Consider the following 18,400-nt stretch of genomic DNA (forward strand, 5'->3'; position numbering starts at 1 on the left):
GGCAGGACTACAAAGACTGAAGTTTTGAAAGAAGAGACAATATTTTACGACATAGTTTCTTTCTAGGGAGTCAGTTTGGTTTTGTTTCCCCGGAGCTCTATTGTCTTCTCAGTATCTTTTCCAAGCTTATCAGCATTCCATGACCTTGTAAGTGTTTTATGGGTGGGTTGACAGTTTTACTTCCCCTGAGAAAGGGGCTTTTGGCTCAATCCCATATTTCACCTTCAAGAACAAATGAATGAAGGAGGCTATTGGCAATATAGCCTAGCACAGTGGTTGCCAACCAGTGGGCCAGGGACCACTGGTGGTCCACAATAAAATTTTGGTGGTCCGCAGATAAATGTCACCCCTAAAGCACCCCCCAAAGCAATTAATCCAGGCTGTATGGGAACACAAGGCTGCGCCGCCCACATGACCCATGGGAACACAAGGCTTTTGGATCGCTTACATTGCGAACAACACAAGGTAATGAGAGGGGGGAAAGGGCGGAGTGGGGGGACTTGCCCCACTCACCCTACACGCCTGGCCTGGCCACTAGGGTGCTTCCTTCTGTTTCTTTCTTCTTTTGCTTTTGGCTGCATGCAAGGAAAGCAGCAAAAGTCTTTCTCTCCCCCAAACTCCACCAGAAATGAGTCTTTGGGATCCTGCAAGGCATCCTGCTCCAAAAGGCTGTGTCGGTGTGACAAGTCTCACAAAGACTAATTTCTGGCGGAGTTTGGGAAAGAGAAAGAAAGACTTCTGCTGCTTTCTTTGCATGAAGCCAAAAGTCAGTCCGTCTCTGTCTCTGTCTCTGTGTGTGTGTGTGTCTCTCTGTCTCTCCCACTGAGAACGGAGCTGGAGATGGTATCCTGCAATCCCAAATAAAGAATGATCGATTGGTAGGAAAACAGGGTGGGGAATTTTCCTGCAGACTTTTTTGTGATTTTCCCAGGGTCTCTGGTCTGCAGGATTTAAAATTATGAGTTTGGTGGTCCTTGAGGTCCAAAAGGTTGGTGACCCCTGGCCTAGCACATTACTGGGGGAAAAAAGTATCACTCAAATTGCAACTGCTGAATTTAGTGTACTGTGACTTTTTTTTAAAAAAAGTAATCATTAAACATATAGAATCCCCATGATCTACTGATGTGTTTTAAAGCTGTAATCTGATGCCTACTGACTTCAATTTCATAGAATTTGTGTTAGACTAAGCATATACAAAATTACAAAGGTAATAATAAATACTACAGGAGTTTTTAACTGGAGATAATTAATCTGTGTTCCACATTTCCCTGATTATGGACTCTTAAGTTAAGGTTAAGGTCCAACTTGCTGAATCACAGCTTTGTTCAGCAAGCTTGGACAATAGTTTTCATAACTAAGAAATATAGTGAGTCATAAGCTTTCATGAACAAAACTCCACTATATCAAGTATGCAAGAGAATTCTCTGTAGAATCATAGGTATGTTTCACCAATGAGGTTCATGGTACATTACAGAGAACAACATACTCATTAAATAGTGTATTCATTGGGACCATATTTTGTCATAGGAAGACTTGTTTGTAGTTTAATGCAATTGTGATGACCCGGAGTGTATCAAAAATATAACAAACACAAAAAATGTAAATAAAGGTCCTTTAATGCCTTCAACTTGGCTTCACTGTTTAATTGTTCACAATAGAAGATTAAACTATTTTCAAAATAACATTCCAACCGACAGAAATTCAAATTCAAAGAGCAGATAATGAAGCAAAAACCAAAAACAAACCGCACTGAATAAAATTCCACGACAGACCAGGATAAATAATTACAAACTTCAGGAATATAACCAGGTTTATCTGTGAGAATATACAGTACTGTTATAAACCGGCACATTCATTCTCATTCTTAGCCTTTCCTGTCTGTTTAGGTAAAATAATAGCCAACCATCCTTCAGCAAGCATGAGACTACTAGCATGAAATATCTTGCTTGCATTGGTGATCCCTTTCATATCTCGACACCAAAGTCAACATCACTGACTCAATGAATGGTCTGTCTTGATTTTTCATGTGTAGCTCCTGATAAAATTGATTCTGCCAATTCTGCTGTCCCCTACCTCTTTTGCACATTTGCTTGATGGGAAAAACATCAATCGGTCATGGCGCTGTAGTAGGATTGGGACATCTTTGGCTGCAGCACCTTGTCATTTCCCTGTGCCATAGCTGTGACATCCAATTTTAACCCAAGCTGAATATAATTTTTTTTAAAAAAATAATAAATTGGAGTTCAATCATAAGCAGTCCCTTTATTTTTAATTTCTCTATCTTTCCTCTGCTTTCCAAAGACCACAAATGCCAACTTCTGGATTCCTATGTGTGCTGATCCAGTGATGATGAGATGGGATGAAATAGTCTGTTTCACTATTTCAGCCTTGTGCTAAACTGTTGAGGAGCATAGTCTTAAAACATCCACTGCAACCTAACGCTGTTGCACAGTTTTGACTATATTCAGCTCTATATAGCACGGGTATCAAACTCACTGCATCACGTTATCATCACATGATGTTTTGCGATGTTCTTCCTCTTTGCGGAGCTGGGGTGGGCGTGGCCTGGGTATGACACATCCGGCCCACGGGCCGCCAGTTTGATACCCTTGCTCTAGAGAGACAATGATGAAGCTGATCAGATCCAAATAAGACAGTGCTTGACCACTAAATATCGCTTTGATCCCACCCCTACCTGCATTGTTTACCTGATTTGGTCAGATGTGGGTGCTATTGGATGTCATTAGCTAAGGGGGAAAACATTATTTTAACATAGAGTACAGGTAGTCCTCAACTTACAACAGTTCATTTAGAGACCATTCAAAGTTACAATGGCAACGAATAAAGTGACTTATGAACATTTTTTACAGTTACAACCTTTGAGGCATCCCCATGATCATGTGATCAAAATTCAGATGATTGGCAACTGGTTCATACCAGTTCAACCATTGCTGTGTCCCAAGGTCATGTGTTCATCTTTTTGTGACCTTCTGACAAGCAAAAAGTCAATGGGGAAGCCAGATTGATTTAGCAACCGGGTTACTAACTTATCTACTGCAGTGATTCACTTAACAATGGAGGCAAGAAAGGTTGTAAAATGGGGCAAAACTCACTTAGCATGTCTCACTTAACATTAGAAATGTTGGGCCCAATTGTAGTCAAAACTCAAGGACTACCTGTAGTACAGCTAAGACTTAAGCTGGCTTATTTTTAGGTTCGGGACTGAATGAAGGCAGCGTTATGGGAACATTTTAAAAAAGGGTCATCAATGAATGTGTTTAGATGCAAGGGGAGAAGAGACAAGACAAGGAAGCAAGTACAGGTAATCCTCAACTTACGATCACAAGTGAGCCCAAATGTTTATGCTGTTAAATGAAAAATTTGTTGTGAATTTGTCCCCTTTTATGACTTTTCTTGTTACATTTGTTAAGTGAATCACTGGTTGTTAAATTAGTGACCCGGTTAAATGAATCTGGTTTCCCCATTGCTTGTCAAAAGGTTGCAAAAATGACTCCTGAACACTGCAACCGTCATAAATGTGAGTCAATTGTCAGGCATCTGAATTTTCACTGGGATTGCTGCAATGGTTATAAGTGCCGCTGTATCTTCAGTCATTAAATGAACTGTTGTACGTCGAGGACTAACTAGAACTTTTCAAAGGGCTGGCTTTAAAAAGATGGCACACTGCTACTTCATTTGCTGGCTTGGCATCACCAAAGCAAGAGAGCACCTCTTCTGAAGGGCAATCACGACGCCGTTGAATTTTGGGATGCGACATTATCCTCAACAATAGGTTGGACGTTCATCCTCCCACGCCGCAGCTCCCGGGAGCGGAACTACTCTGCCTTCCGAGCTGCTGCCGCTGCCGCTGAGCGAAATCCAGGGCGGCCGCTGCTTCCCTCTAATGGCTCCGGAACGCGCTAGCAGCTCGGCGGGTGAGGTCACCTCCTTTCGCCGCGTCAGTCTCCTCCCGCAGGCGCCGCAGTGACAGCTGAGCCGGCGGTTCCTGGTCGCCCACTGCTTGGCTTGGCCGGCTCCCTGAGCTTCTCTCCTCTCCCCGCCGCCCCGAGGGTTGCGGACGCTGCTCGTCGTGCCCACCCCGGAGAAAGGCGGCCTCGAGAGCTTCGGGAAACGGCCGTCATGGCGGATGACTTCGGCTTCTTCTCCTCCTCGGAAAGCGGAGCAGCCGAGGCCGCCGAAGAGGACCCGGCCGCTGCTTTCCTGGCTCAGCAGGAGAACGAGATTGCGGGGATCGAGAACGACGAGGGCATCAGCTGCGCCGAAGGAGCCGCCAGAGGAAGCCAGGAAGCCGCCGGGGAGCCTCGGGGTAAGCGCGCGGGGAGGACGGGATGAGGCAGGGGGCTCCTACACCGAGGGGACCCGCACGTAGCCTGCCCAGGGACGGCGCCGCGGGACCGAGGGGGGCAGCGGCATGCCGGGCAAACGGGATCTGTCCCGAAGAAGCTGCGGCCCTCAGCCATCTCGGTAGCTGCCTAGCCTCAGCCTGCCAGAGAAAGCCAGCAAAAACGGAGGAGTCGCGTGTTGAGAGGCCGCGTCCAAGCCACCAAGTCCAGCGGTGATGGGAGTTGTAGTCTTAAATATATCTTTCCAAACAGGGGGCCATGGTGCATTCTTGCCAGTTCTTTCGAGAAGGACCCTTTTGTTCTTAAGTTGTGAAAGGGATGTTGTGGCCGGACCCACGCTCCTCCTCCGCTCAGTCAACCTCAGAGGGTTGTTGTGAGAAGAAATAAGAGGACATGACATTGTATGCCCTACTCTGATTTAAAGGCAGGATGTAAAGTTCTGAGACTCCACAATAGTCACTCTTCTATGGCTGCATAATAAATCTGTGACTGGGTTTATGCCTTGTATTAAGCCACTTGGTCACCTGGTTTTGTGTTGGCTTCATGTAAAAGCAGCTGGGGCTCTTCTGTGAGCTGTTTGAACTAACTATGGCTTAGCACAAAGAGCATACCAGGCATATATATGAGATTACTCTGAATCTCAGCTCTGGGGAACTAGCTGATTTTTCACCCTTTGCCTCTTTGGAATCAGCTCTGTGTCAGGGACCAGCTGTGGGTTAAGTCTCTCCTTAGAGGCAAACACCTTTGATTCTTCAGTGCAGCCTTAGATAACTAACAAAAGGAAAGAGAAACAAGTCTTGTCTGTAATGTAGGCCTTGCAAGAGCCACTAAGAATACTGCAAGACCCATCAGGAGCCCTGTTTTTGTGAGTAATGCTTTTTTTTTTTGGCTACAAGAACAGATGGCATTTGGCCCAAGCACTGGGCTGGGGAAGAGAGGCTGCAGAAGGAAGAGATGACAGTTAGAAGCTGATGTATCATAGTCATACTGACTTTCTTGTTTAGCTTTGGGAGGAGGCCTAGCAAAGGTTGCCAGACCAGATCTGGGTGTAGTCCAATATTCAAAATGTGGGTGAAATCAGGGAAAAGAAAAAGAATCTGCAAATGACAGAAATGTTTCACACACCCCAAATGCTATTTTCATTTATAGCTGAATTCATCTAAAGCTCTGTTTTAAAACTGTCATACTTTCCTACTATTTGGGACACCTGGAAGTTTACCAGGCAGTCTTTTCTGTGCATTGCCAAAACAAAGCTGTACTAGTTAATTTCTGTATCCCCTAGTGCTAGATTCAGAGCAAGTAAACGGGTCTGTTCTTGCTTCTCGAATGGCAGCAGTCATGAAACATATCTGGTTCTCCAGCAAGAAGTTTAAGCTGTATTGATGCTATGGAAATACACCTTTGGTTTTTTTCTTGTTCATTTACATTTCCAGAGTGGAGAGCATATAGTTTTGTCGGGGTTTCACGTTAAAGACTTTGGACCTCCCCAATAAGTGGGAGGTGGTATATAGCTTTTTCTTTAAATTGTTATATTTGCTACTTACTGCTAGGATGCAACTTGTTTTATTCTATACAAGAAAAACATTCTTTAGCTCCAGCTCCCGTTTTCATACTTCATATTTCTTGTCCTTTCAAACAGATGCAGGAAAGGAGCCCCAAATTCCAGAAAGTGTTTAAACTGTTGATAAGGATTTCTTACTACCATACAGTGCAGACCTAAGGGTACTATCGTATATTAGACTTGGTCTGCCAAAACCCAGACTGGATGTAAGAGATTTCTTTATCTCTTTGCTGTCTATTGGCTAGCAAGAATTTTTTGCAATCCATATTTGATGGCCATATCCAGGCCATATTCAGTGACTGATGTTTATCAATCTTCTCCTCTGGATTGCTTGATATTATTTAGTCCAATATTACAGCCAGGTGTACATCTATATTAAAATCTATATTGTTCTCTATGACAGTTTTTATTTGCTAGCATTTTTCCCTGGAAGTGCACGGTCCGCTTTTTTTAGATCAGTCAAGTGTTGATCCATTAATTGTGATAGAAATTGCATGCTGACCAAGCCCAAAAATCACAGGCTGAGAGAGAATGACTGGATCAAAGTCACCCAGCCAGCTTTCATGCCTAGGGCTGGGTCAGAATTCAGTTTCCTGGTTTCTATCCTAATGATTTAATTACTAGACCAAACTGGCTTTTTTAATCAATAAGATAAAGTAAGAAAAGGCTTTAAAAGTATTCCAGGATGCTAGGAATTCATTTGAGCTGAGTAGCTCTTAAATTCACATAAACAAACAAACAATCTTTTTTTTTAAAAAAAAAAGGCAGGATGCATGACTGATATAGTAAAAAAATAAAGCTAAGCAATAGTATGGTTTTATGGCTTTTTGCAGCATGTGAATCAAATTCCTGTACTTTATATTCTGTGATTTATGGGTTACATTCTATCCAAACCCAATAACTATTATACTGTTATGTCCAATAAAGTGTCATTTACAATGTAGTTTACTGTAATATATAAATCCTAGTCTGGTAAAATGGTGCTTTGGAAATAAAATTATTTCATAGGTACCAAATGTCACATATTAAAAAAAAATCACTTGAATGTGGGAAATTTGAAGTAAGCTCAAGAACCTTTATAGCATGTGGCAATGGTTAATCCTTATAATTTCCCAGCAACAGGTAGGATGAATTTCTGTGCTTTTAAAACTAAAATATTTTCTTCCACTACAATCCAGGAATAGATTAATTATATCTACAGCCTGATCACTTTCAAATGTTTAATATTCATTCCAATATATCAGACTACACATCTATTTCTTAGGTATGGATTATGGGCATTTTTATCCAAAATAACTAGAGGGCAGTAAATTGTTCTAATGAGCTATACAGTATAATATGTCACGATCTACCCCTTTCTCATTTTATGATCCCAATAGAAAAACGTCTGCATGAGAAAATGGATGAATGCAAAATAGAATATCCAGTGCATGAATCCAGAGGGTATATAAATTATTATTTATGACAGGATTATATTGAACCAAATCACTACTGCTTATTTAATACAATTGTAAAATAAAGTATGGACTATTAAATGCACAGACAATAACAATTTTATATACAGAGATATATTTGGTAAATTTTACAAACCAATAACCCCAGAGTACTAAACTGCAGATGAACCATTTTTAATTTGTCAAGAATGATGTCTACACCCTGAAGTTATAGCTAAAGTGCTTTAATCACAATTTGTATTCATGATTTCTGATATATTTATTCATCTTTCATATGACTAACTTTCCATTCTGGTTTTTAGATATAGAGATGGATGGCTATAATATTTATTAATTTATTCCAAATGCCTCTATACCACTTCGGATGTATAATTTTTAGTGGCTTATTGCATAAGCCATATGCAGCATTTCTGCTGTCTCTCATCTCATTTTTGAGCCACAACAGGTATGGATAGAAGTGAAATGAAGACATAAATATGGCAGGGAGTCTGCCCTAAACTCAATAGCCTTAATCCTAATTGGGCCATTATACTTTTATTCCAGCATGAAAAACTGAAAGTGTTGAATAACCAGCCAATGTATAAAGATAACTATAATTGTAACCAAAATGGTAAATAACTTTGTGTTAGTGTGTTTGTACAAATATATTCATTCTTTTGATATATACTTGAAAGTCTGAAAATAACTCAGAAAAAGGCAACACAAACCACAGCTATATTGCCACCAAAAATATTACATGGCTACAGCTATGAAGATACCAAAAGTCTCACCTTGCAGGTTATTTTTTCCTTTGACAGTTTTTTTAAAACTGTCCCAGATTTTTGACCTTAGCTCTATTGGAGACCCATATTACCTTTTACAAGTTTCTATTCTTTAATTAAATATCCTTCACCACTACCTAGCCAAACAAGAAGGTACTTTTCAAAATAATGTCTGGTGCTGGCCTGTTTTTTTCAGGTTAAACTTTGCAGGTAGCTGATGCCTGAATGTTTTCTCTTATACTCAGAGATACGGTAGTATTGAATAATACTTTAATATTTTCCCTTTGTTGCAGTTAATTTTGAAAACACAGGAGGAACTACTGTGAACGGTGATGTGTTTCAGGTGAGAGTCTGAACTGAGTGGGGCTCTGAATCATATATCAACATTCATAAGTTGATGTAATGTACAGAAGAATAGATGTTGTGAAACCTAAGAGATAATTCTTTAAGAATACTTAACTGGGGCATTTGGCTTTTTTTGCTGGTCACTCAAAGAAAAGGGGAAAGGGAAAGTAATGCTTACTGCAGCGCTACTAAGCTTTCTTCAGTTTTTGACTGAAATTGTTCATAATAGAATTCTCTTATATATTACTGCGTTTAAACAGGAAATCAGTCCCACACTTACTCATTCTGATTATGTTACCTAGACTCGTAATGAAATGTCTGCAAGCAAACAACTAAGATCAGAGAACACCAAGAACTGTACAGTTCACCTCTGAGCTACAGATTCTTTTACCCTAGTTATTGTGGACTACCATTTCCATAGTTCCTTTTCATTGGTTGTGCTGATGTGGGCTGATAGAAATTAAAGCCACAAAAATGGTGCTTATCCATGTTCCAATCCATCATCTACAATAAGAGCTTGTAAATATATCTTTTAAAACCAACCGGAAGCCATTTGAAGGCACTGAAATTATTGAGGGAGATAATTATGACTGTAAGAAGAGAATGACTTAGAGACAGATTGCTGTAAGGTTGAATATCCAATTAAGCATAGACATGGTATGGAAGTATAGAAAGGACAGCATTGATATTGATAGCTTTTTTATACCTTCTAGGCGAGTCAGACTTCTGCTATCTTAATTTTCAACAGATACGGTGAAATAGTTTTTTAAAAAAAGTCTAACTGGTCTGGAAGATGCTGGATTGGAAAAGACAGTAATATTCTACCAGATCCAAAAGCCAAAAAAGGCATTGTTCCTTTTTCCTTCTGTTTGTTTGTACTGAGGGATTCATGAAACAGTCCATGTATATTTAGCGTATGTTTATTTAGCGCTAAATCCATTTTAATTTTGTCAGACTACCAGTAAATTGAATTGCTACATTACTCTCCATTGGATACAAAAATTAGTTTTGAAAATTTCAATGCAATAGTTCTGCTTCAGTTATATCAAGTCCTTCACAAATATAAACAAGCTGGCATTGTTTCTTTATTTTGGATGAAAGAATGTTGACCTGAAAATTGCTGGTATATTCTTATTTTATTAATTCCAACATTCACCCAGAAAGCATTTTTCTATGTAGTTTTTATCTACTTTTTCCTTCTATCTTGGAACAATGTAGATATTTGAAAAAGACAATAGTTTCCTTGAGGCAATGCTCTGGTAATCTGCATACCAAGATAATAATTATCAAATAGCAACTTTGTGCTTTTTTACATTGTAGAGGAATCCTATCATGCTAGTAGAATTGTACAATATACTTTTCATTTTTTTCCCAAGCAAAATCCTTTATCTTTCTCACTTTTCTGTATTATTCTGCACTTGTAGCTCAATGTGTATATAGGAACTCATTTAAAAGGGCTACTAAGTAGGACCAGAGGCATAACTGTTCATGGGATAGCATTCCACAGCATATGACAGCCTCTTGTTTGCTGAGATCAGTGGGAAAAGCAGTGGCTATTACTGGAACCGTTGGCTGCTTTTGGGTGTGATTTAGAGTCACGTAATTATAGTTTGATTTATGTAATTATATTGGCAACAATAGACCACTTCTGAAAAACCTTGCTGAGAAAAGTGCAATGATATGTCCCGGAAGTTTCCAAGAATTGGACATGATTCAACAGAAGAAAAAATTATAGACAATTTAGCTTGCTGAGGGTTGAATTGGGATGTTTCAACACTATAAGCAGCAGTATTATAGAAACAGAGTTTTCCAAGTGCACATGCCCCTTTTTCTCTTCTTCCCATCTCTTAAACAACCCTGTACCTCAGAGGTTCCTTTTTTGGACTGAGAAATCTGCCTCCCACTCATTTTCTTCTACCCACCTCTAGAGAAGGCAATTCCAGATGACAATTTATTATTGTAAACGACCTAGTCCAACTTGAAGCTGTAGGTGCACCTAATCTAGCCCAACCTGAAGTAGTAGAACCAGAATCATCATTCCTGCCTGTACTGTATAAATCTCAGTTACTCCTTTATATTGGAGAGTGCAATAAGAGGTACAGAAGAAAACAAGCCAGCCTTTTGGATGATTCTAGATAAGTTGGAAAGTTTGTTCACAGGATCATTTTGTTTATGTAAAAACAAGCTATAGCACAGATTTCTAGAAATAACTATAGGAACCTGATGCTGGACCCAACATTTTAAGAATTATTGTCTATAAACAGAATCAGTACTGAGGGGTTCCTCTAATTTTGATTTTGGTTTATGTAATTGCTACCTTTACTATCCTTTACATGAAGATGACCACCTTTAGCATTTCTCTTGTAATTTCAGCCTGAGATTCTGAAAATGGTTCTTGCCATGACAACAGTTGACACAAATGGCAGTTTTAAAACTCAACTGAAATCAACACCTAGTTCTGCTCAGAGAAGATTGCAGCAGGACATTGGCCCTTTAAAGATTGTGACATCATAAGAATTGTATCACAACGGCTGACTTACAGCTATCACCCCTTAGAATTTCAGGAATTCATCTGAAGCACAGATATGAAAATCATGTTGGCCGTGAATGACAAGGCAAGTTGATTAAGAGAGGTCAGGTACATGGCTGATGAAGATACTCATTTGTCAGCTTGAATATGTAACTCTGAAAAGCATCTGCTTTCATAAGACTGCAGCTAGTTGTGCTAGTTTCTGCATGAGGGAGCCTTCAGGCTGTCCTCATAATTTCAGTTTTCTAAATTTCATTCTTTTAATTAATCTTTTTTTTGGGGGGAATACTAGATTATGCTTAAATAAGCCCCCAATCAGCTAGGATAAGGATTTGCCTACAATCTTATATAAGACTTTTTGGCAGGATTGGAGACTCCTATGTTCTGTTTCTTAACCATTCCTCGTTGGGGAAGACCAATAATTCACCCATGGTTTCTTTTGTCCCAAGGAATCTAATGGACCTACAGATGCCTATGCAGCCATTGCCAAAGCTGACAGATTGACACAGGAGCCCGAGAGCATTCGCAAATGGCGAGAGGAACAGAAAAAGAGACTGCAGGAGCTGGGTAGGGATGAAAACATTTGCTCAGGAGTTCAGCTGGACTTCAAATATAGCTATATACTCATATAAATTATATTTTAAAAATTGTATGGGAATTGCATGTATAAGGGGAATTTTTATATAGCAGGAGACAAGATGATGGAGAAGAGAACCTGCAGAAAAGCTTTCTGAAATGATGCAAAAAATGCTTCTGGGATTTGTTTAGAAAAGGGTTCTTCACACAAAAAGAAAATATAAACTGGGCAGCAGAGGGAGAGGGCGGGGCTGGCGTCGCAACGATACGGCATGCGATCTTGGAGGTCTGAGATCGCTGCTGATATCTCTGCTCCTGGATGGTCCAATCGGATTTAAACCGTCCCGAAGAGACAGTGAATATAAAGAGCGCATCCTGTCGATCCCAGGGACACCGCAAAGTCCCTGGTAGATCCAGAAGAAGCTCTTCTTGCCAAGAGGCAGCCATTAAAGCCGCTGAAGTTGGGACAGCTCCGAAACGAAAGAGAGCAGAGGGTGTGCCGGTTTGGTGAGAACTTTTTTTTACTCTAAGATTTGAAAGGACACCCTAAGGGAAAGAAAGAATCTGTCAAAGTTTTGACAGAAGTGATTAAGCGGCGATTTTAAACAGGAGTGCCAAAGTAATGTTTTGGGTTTTTTTTTCTCATTGCTGGATTTTTTACATACGATCTTATATTTTGAAACTGGACTGGTTTTTTCATTCATATCTATTTATCTTTTTTTTTTCTTTATGACTTTGTAATATTTTAGGCTAGAGGCTCCCTTTAATTAATTCTTTTTTAAAAAAATATATCCTTTTTTTCTTTTTATTAACTCTCATTATATTCTGCTCGGAAAAGGAGGGGGAAAGTGAGAGCAAAGAAACTTTGTAACACTGCCAACTAGAGGCTTGAAAACATTCTTTTCCCTGTGACCAGACAAAGCTGAGAAAGAAAGAACTGAGACTCTTTTTCAAGGACATTGCCATTTGATAAGATAGAGGGAAGAGCATGGGAGAGTATTATTGCAGGTGCTCTTCTGGGTTTCAATCAACAGCTGGAGTCTGGTGTTGAAACCTAGGGGAAAAAATGGTGATAAGATTTTGGAGAAGAGAGCTATAATAAGAGCCTTGGATAATTAAACAAAGTGCAGTGTGCTCTTTTTACTTTTTCTAAGTTGTGCTATCCCTCCTCACCAGCTTTATTGCATCTTTTTTTTATCTCCTTCTTTGTAATAAACTGGGCAGCAGAATTGAAAAGGGCTCCCAGATTAGCAGAGTAGACAATGAATATAAGTATATCAGGAAGAGGGAAGAGAAATAAAAACAATATTGTGGAATAAGAAATAATAAGATATATTATTTCAAGTTTTAGTTTGAGCATCAACTGAATAAATACATCAGTATGATGATTAGCTAATAAGCATTTTTCTCTCCTTACTAACTCGTGTAGTGGTTTCTGTTCTATAAATTCCATGTAGATGTTAGGCTATACCTTTATCCTTGCCAGTCATAGCTTCTAGCAATCTCTCTTTCAATAAATAACTGATATCTTCCTCTTAAACTGAGATATGACTTGCAGTTCTTTACGACAGTATCTATCCAGGGTACCTCACTTTTGCTGGGGATGATGGAGATGTCATTCTATACATCTAGATCATGCCAGGTTGGATTTAGGCTAGTTAACTTGCTAAGACACATAGGAATGTCCTTTGTATCTTTCATGATAGATTTTTCTTGGTTTTAGATGCTGCTTCTAAGGTATTAGAACAGGAATGGCGTGAAAAGGCTAAGAAAGACTTGGAGGAATGGAACATAAGGCAGAATGAACAAATGGAGAGGAACCAGGCCAATAACAGGTACAGCTAGGAAAAACGTTTCTTAACTACTTGTTTATATCTGGATCTGCAACAATGAAAGGGAATCCTACTGGATGTAAATTGTAACTCAGTTGTAACTGAATTAAACATTCATTGGTTATTTTAGCTGAATGTAAATAAGGTAACCTTGGGAGGGTTAATTCTAGTTCTCAGAATCGAGCTGTCTCTGCACAGTGGGGTCATTATGATAAGTATTTATGTCTATGTTCTCATTTTGTTTCCTATACATTTGATTAATGAACCTCTAACTCACTGAGCTGCTGATGCTTTCAAGTAGCATCTAGTTCTGCCTCTCCCAATTTAAGGGCATTACTAATCTGTGTTTCTCTCTTTAACTCTTTGCTTCCATTCTACTCTGCCCTTTCTCCTGTTACTGGACCTTGCCACAGGATTGCTGACAAAGCCTTTTACCAGCAGCCAGATGCAGATGTGATTGGCTATGTGTATGTCTCTCTTGCTCATTTTTCAGGAGGTGGGGGGTTACTTTCCTGAATGGGACCACGCACGCGGAGCTACAGTGTGTGCTTTTTGCCTAGATGTTTCATAAGAGCAAAAACAGGCCCAGAATTGCCTCAGTTTGTTCTTCTCATAATTCACTGTGGTGTGAGAATAATCATTGTAATCATGTAGTTTCCCAACTCCCGATCTTGCTTTAATATTATTTACTCTCCACTTCCTATCATCCATGGTTAGGATAAATTTATATGTATTGTTTTTGGTTAAGCAGATAAAGGAGAAGGGTCTCTTCTGTTTCTATTTCTAAATTAACAGTTTTCTTGCTGGCACAGCAAAAAGATAAGGCATAAATTGATGAAGCAGTTGGAAATATAAAAGCTTACATATACTGTAGAGGAGTGACAGAGGAGTCTATGAAGTGAAGCAGCAAATGGCAAAGACTATGTTATGTCACAGATTTCTTATTAAGGAATACCTACTAGTATTTTGAAGGACCCAAAGACCTGGCTTTTTGCCCAGATCTTTGGAGAAGACAACTGATATCCTTTTCCCTTTTTGTTCTCCTTGAGTTTATTTTCTTCCATCATTGTTCCTTTGTTTTGTTTTGTTTTTTGATATTGTTTTAAAAATGTTTTAACATTTGTATGCTACTCAGAGTCACTGGGAGTTGGAGGAGCATTTAACTTGATTAAATTACTATTATTGCTAATTATAAGGCTTATGATGATTTATAAGTGCTTCAAAGCATGTCATATAAGCATCCTCTACATAGCCTACATTGCAATTATTTTTCTATTTGTTTTCGTGCAGTGCCAGATACTAGTCTGGGGATGTTCCCCATACTGCAGAATCTAAAAGACACTGTTTAAATACTGTATATCATAGTTCTTGAATCCTATACTGTATGCTCCTACTGTCCTTCCAAAAGTTGCAGTGCTTCTTTTAAATAATCATTCTAGTCTCAAGTTTGTCCATGCAATTCGTTTCAGGATTTACATATTTTTGCTCCTAACCCTGGTTTCAAGTATAAGGTATACATCTTGGCCATCTCTGTTGTTACTTATACATATATTTATTGTTTTCCCTCTTGTTTATTTATTTTTTTGGTTTATTTTCTTGTTGAGATAGCAGAAAACCTAGAGTACTTTTCAAGTCTGTGATCATGATTATCCATGATCTGAACTATAGCTAATAATAAACTGCATTTAGCTGGTAGCATATTTTATATCTATACATCCAGATGATATGACTCTTAGAATCTATGCCTTTACATGGTGGTCAGTGTTGCAAAGTTTGTTAGTCAGAACGTTCTTAAAAGAAGGAAAATCAGTTCTAGGAAATTCTTTTTTTTTTACAGATCTAAATGGCTGTATTTGCATAACAGACCAAATCACAAACCAACCAAATGTAATCTTTTGCGTGATAAAAGTCAGGTCTAATTAATTTATATTTAGCACACCATGTGAATGCAAAAAATGTGGCTCATTTGGTATCTCATAGGTTAGTTTACCCGTAGTGAATGTTTTGTGCTAGTCCAGACCTTGTCTGGAGGCAAACATACTTGCACTTCTTTTCTGGCCTGACAGCGTCTTACTTGCCTTCTCCAGAGCCTCGGAGGAAGCCTTCCTAAAGGAGTCGAAAGAAGAGACAACCGGCACTGAATGGGAGAAAGTGGCTCAACTCTGCGACTTCAATCCCAAGAGCAGCAAGCAGTCCAAGGATGTCTCACGCATGCGCTCAGTGTTGATTTCCCTCAAACAGATCCCTCTGGCCCGCTAGCCTAGCTGAACAGAGGCTGGGGCTGGAGTGAGGGTGCTGGTGGCTCTTTGTGCCAGCCAGTTTAGCAGCAACACCACCACAGGCTTAGAAGGGCACCAGAAATGGGGGAACAAACAAAAGCATCCCACTCCTGCCTCTTTCTCTCTTCTCAGTATGTTCCTGTCCCTTAGATTGGGTGGCTGCCTGTATCTTCCCCCACCCCAACCCCAACCTTACTTTGCTTAAAGGGTGCACTGATATCTTTTTACACATATTTATTAATGGTGTGGTCCTTGGGCAACTGCTCTCTTCCCTGCTGCCTTCAGGCAAGATCATTCAGTTTCCCACTCCTCCAGTGTTGCCGCTGTCTACTCCCCTTAGACCTGACTGGTTTAACATCATTCCCCTCTCTAGTCATTTATACTGGACCTGCGGGGGGGACCAATGTTAAAACTGAGTTTAGGGCTGGGAACAAAATTCTGGTCCCAGTTCTGTTGCTGTTCTTTTTTTTTCTTTTAACCTGAATGATAAGCATGGTTCTCAGGAATGGCCAACGGTTAGAGGGTTGGGATTCAGTTTCACACTTGTGCCGGATATCACAGGCATAGTCCGGTTGAAGAGATAGATCCCTTTACAAATGAGTCCTTCAAGAGCAAATGTACAGAAGAGAGAGAACAGACAACTGAAGTAATAATAGATGTGTGTGGAACATTTTTAATGGCAAACCTGAAAATGAGATTTGTATGAATCTGAAAACTACAGTCCAAGCTAAACCACTGCACAAAGAATTGCTTGCACTAAAGAGAATGCGGTTTCTCTTTTTGAGATAATCTTTAGGCTTAGTTGTTGTCTAGGAAGTACATACGAGCAGATACCTTCACTTTCAGTCCTCTCTTCAAAGGTTATTCCATATTTGCTTAAGGATAAACTAAATGTATAGCTACAATGTAGAGTTAAACTGGTTGTTATTAAAAGGTACCTTCTTTGGATCTTCTCCACCGAGATAGCTGTAGATTTAAACAAACAGAAGCCAGTTCTGGTTTTGCTCTTAATATACTTAATATACACAGCTCAATACTATGTTTTATCTTCATATTTTTTTGGCATTTAGTGCCATAACATACAGTGAGACTTACTCCCATATAAATATGTTTAAGGTTTCAGACATAGATATGTCACTTTCATTCCAGAAGATACTTGTCCATCCAGTTTTCAGAGTTTTGCTACTTAGGATGGTTTTCCAATCCAGCTACCTAGAGGAAGTTTTGTATCAGCAGCAAAATCAGATGATGAAAGTTTTTCCTAGTTCTTTCTTTCTTTCTTTCTTTCTTTCTTTCTTTCTTTCTTTCTTTCTTTCTTTCTTTCTTTCTTTCTTTCTTTCTTTCTTTCTTTCTTTCTTTCCATATTACTAGATGAAATCTGCAATCTCTTTTGCTGTCACTGAAGAAGACTCAACAATTCTTCCAATTTCCCTCTGGGTGTATGTTTTACTAGAAAAGGAAGGTTGGCTCCTTTAGTGAAGATTTTTCATTTGAGCAAATGCACAGATTACAAAAAAAAAAAAAAAAACCCAGTGTAAAGCTGTAAAATCAGTTTTTGAAAATGTGGCTGTAGAAAGAAAGACTGGGCATGCTACTTCATCTTAGCTGTTGTGTAGCAGGGCTGAAATACAGGCATTCATGAAAATACAGCATATACAGGTTGCGTTCACTACATAACTTAGCATAGGTTTAGACTTGTAAAATGTCCTAATGGGGTAAATTCAATATGTGATTTTTGCATAGTAAAACATTTTCAAGAGCCACAACACATTGAAGTTATTAGTCCAGGGAAGACAACTTTTTCCAGTATTTTCTCTAATCTGATAACTTCAGTATTTTTTATAGGTGGGTTATATTATACCAGAAAGTGCTATACTAGAAACCATCCTTTGAAGACCTAAGAATTGTTTCCCAAAAGGATTGGGGGGGGGGGGGGCATATCATTTGGTGGTAGTACCATCACAGGTTACTCCTTTTAAGGCTTTAACAAATCTTTCTCTTGCATGTCCTTGGCTTGCATCCTGTGGGTCCAAGATGATGTCATTTGAAATGAAAATTTCACAGGAATCTTAAAACATACTGAAACACGGGAGGAAAGAGAAGTAATATAGAGAAAATTTGAATACTTTCACAAACTTTCTTTTGAGAGTTGTTTACTGAATACCATTTTATCAGAAGCCAAAGACTCCTCATTCGGGTGTATGTGGCAAAGATGGCAAGGCTGCAAAAAAGAAATGAAGGGGCAATTACAGTTCTAAGGATAATGTCCTATCATTGACTACTGATAAATTTATAGTCCAAGAAGGCGGCCAAGAGCCCCTAGTAGCAATCAAAGTCTGGCCATTTCAGCTTGAGAAAAATTAAAACTCATCTCCCAATTTTCTGTGGGATTGCTAAACCAACAGCTGCTTCTAGAATCAGAGTAAAACCACAGAATACTTGCTTTTTACATTTCTTAAACTGAAAAAGTATCAAAATGCATTTTTCAATTTTTTTTTTACATAAAGACCATCATCAGGATTCATGTATGAAGAAATCTTAGTATTTTGTGTTTCCTGCAAAGTATTTTGAAGAAATTCAAAATATTTTAATGGCACGTATGTATGAGAACCTCAACTAAATGATTTCTTAAATTTTCAAAGAAGATACATCGAGATCTCCTGATATAAAGGCTTGTAATTTTCTAAACCCTGCAAAC

General features: G+C 39.1%; 1 protein-coding gene across 2 annotated transcripts; it reads left to right on the forward strand.

The window, feature by feature from the left end:
* The first annotated feature begins 3,983 nt into the window (after positions 1–3,983).
* On the forward strand, positions 3,984–16,655 carry CLTB (clathrin light chain B). Of its 2 annotated transcripts, XM_087924199.1 has the most exons (6): positions 3,984–4,327; positions 8,434–8,483; positions 11,465–11,582; positions 13,315–13,426; positions 13,837–13,890; positions 15,511–16,655. In XM_087924199.1, exons 1-6 carry the CDS (start codon positions 4,141–4,143, stop codon positions 15,680–15,682), a joined length of 693 nt encoding a protein of 230 aa, XP_087780325.1. In that variant the 5' UTR covers positions 3,984–4,140; the 3' UTR covers positions 15,683–16,655. The 2 variants fall into 2 exon arrangements, with proteins under 2 accessions (XP_087780325.1, XP_026552491.1); XM_026696706.2 differs by lacking the exon at positions 13,837–13,890.
* Positions 16,656–18,400: the final 1,745 nt, after the last annotated feature.

Source organism: Pseudonaja textilis, chromosome 2, assembly GCF_049901715.1.
Source record: "Pseudonaja textilis isolate UNSWEBS1 chromosome 2, rPseTex1.2, whole genome shotgun sequence".
Classification (NCBI taxonomy): domain Eukaryota; kingdom Metazoa; phylum Chordata; class Lepidosauria; order Squamata; family Elapidae; genus Pseudonaja; species Pseudonaja textilis.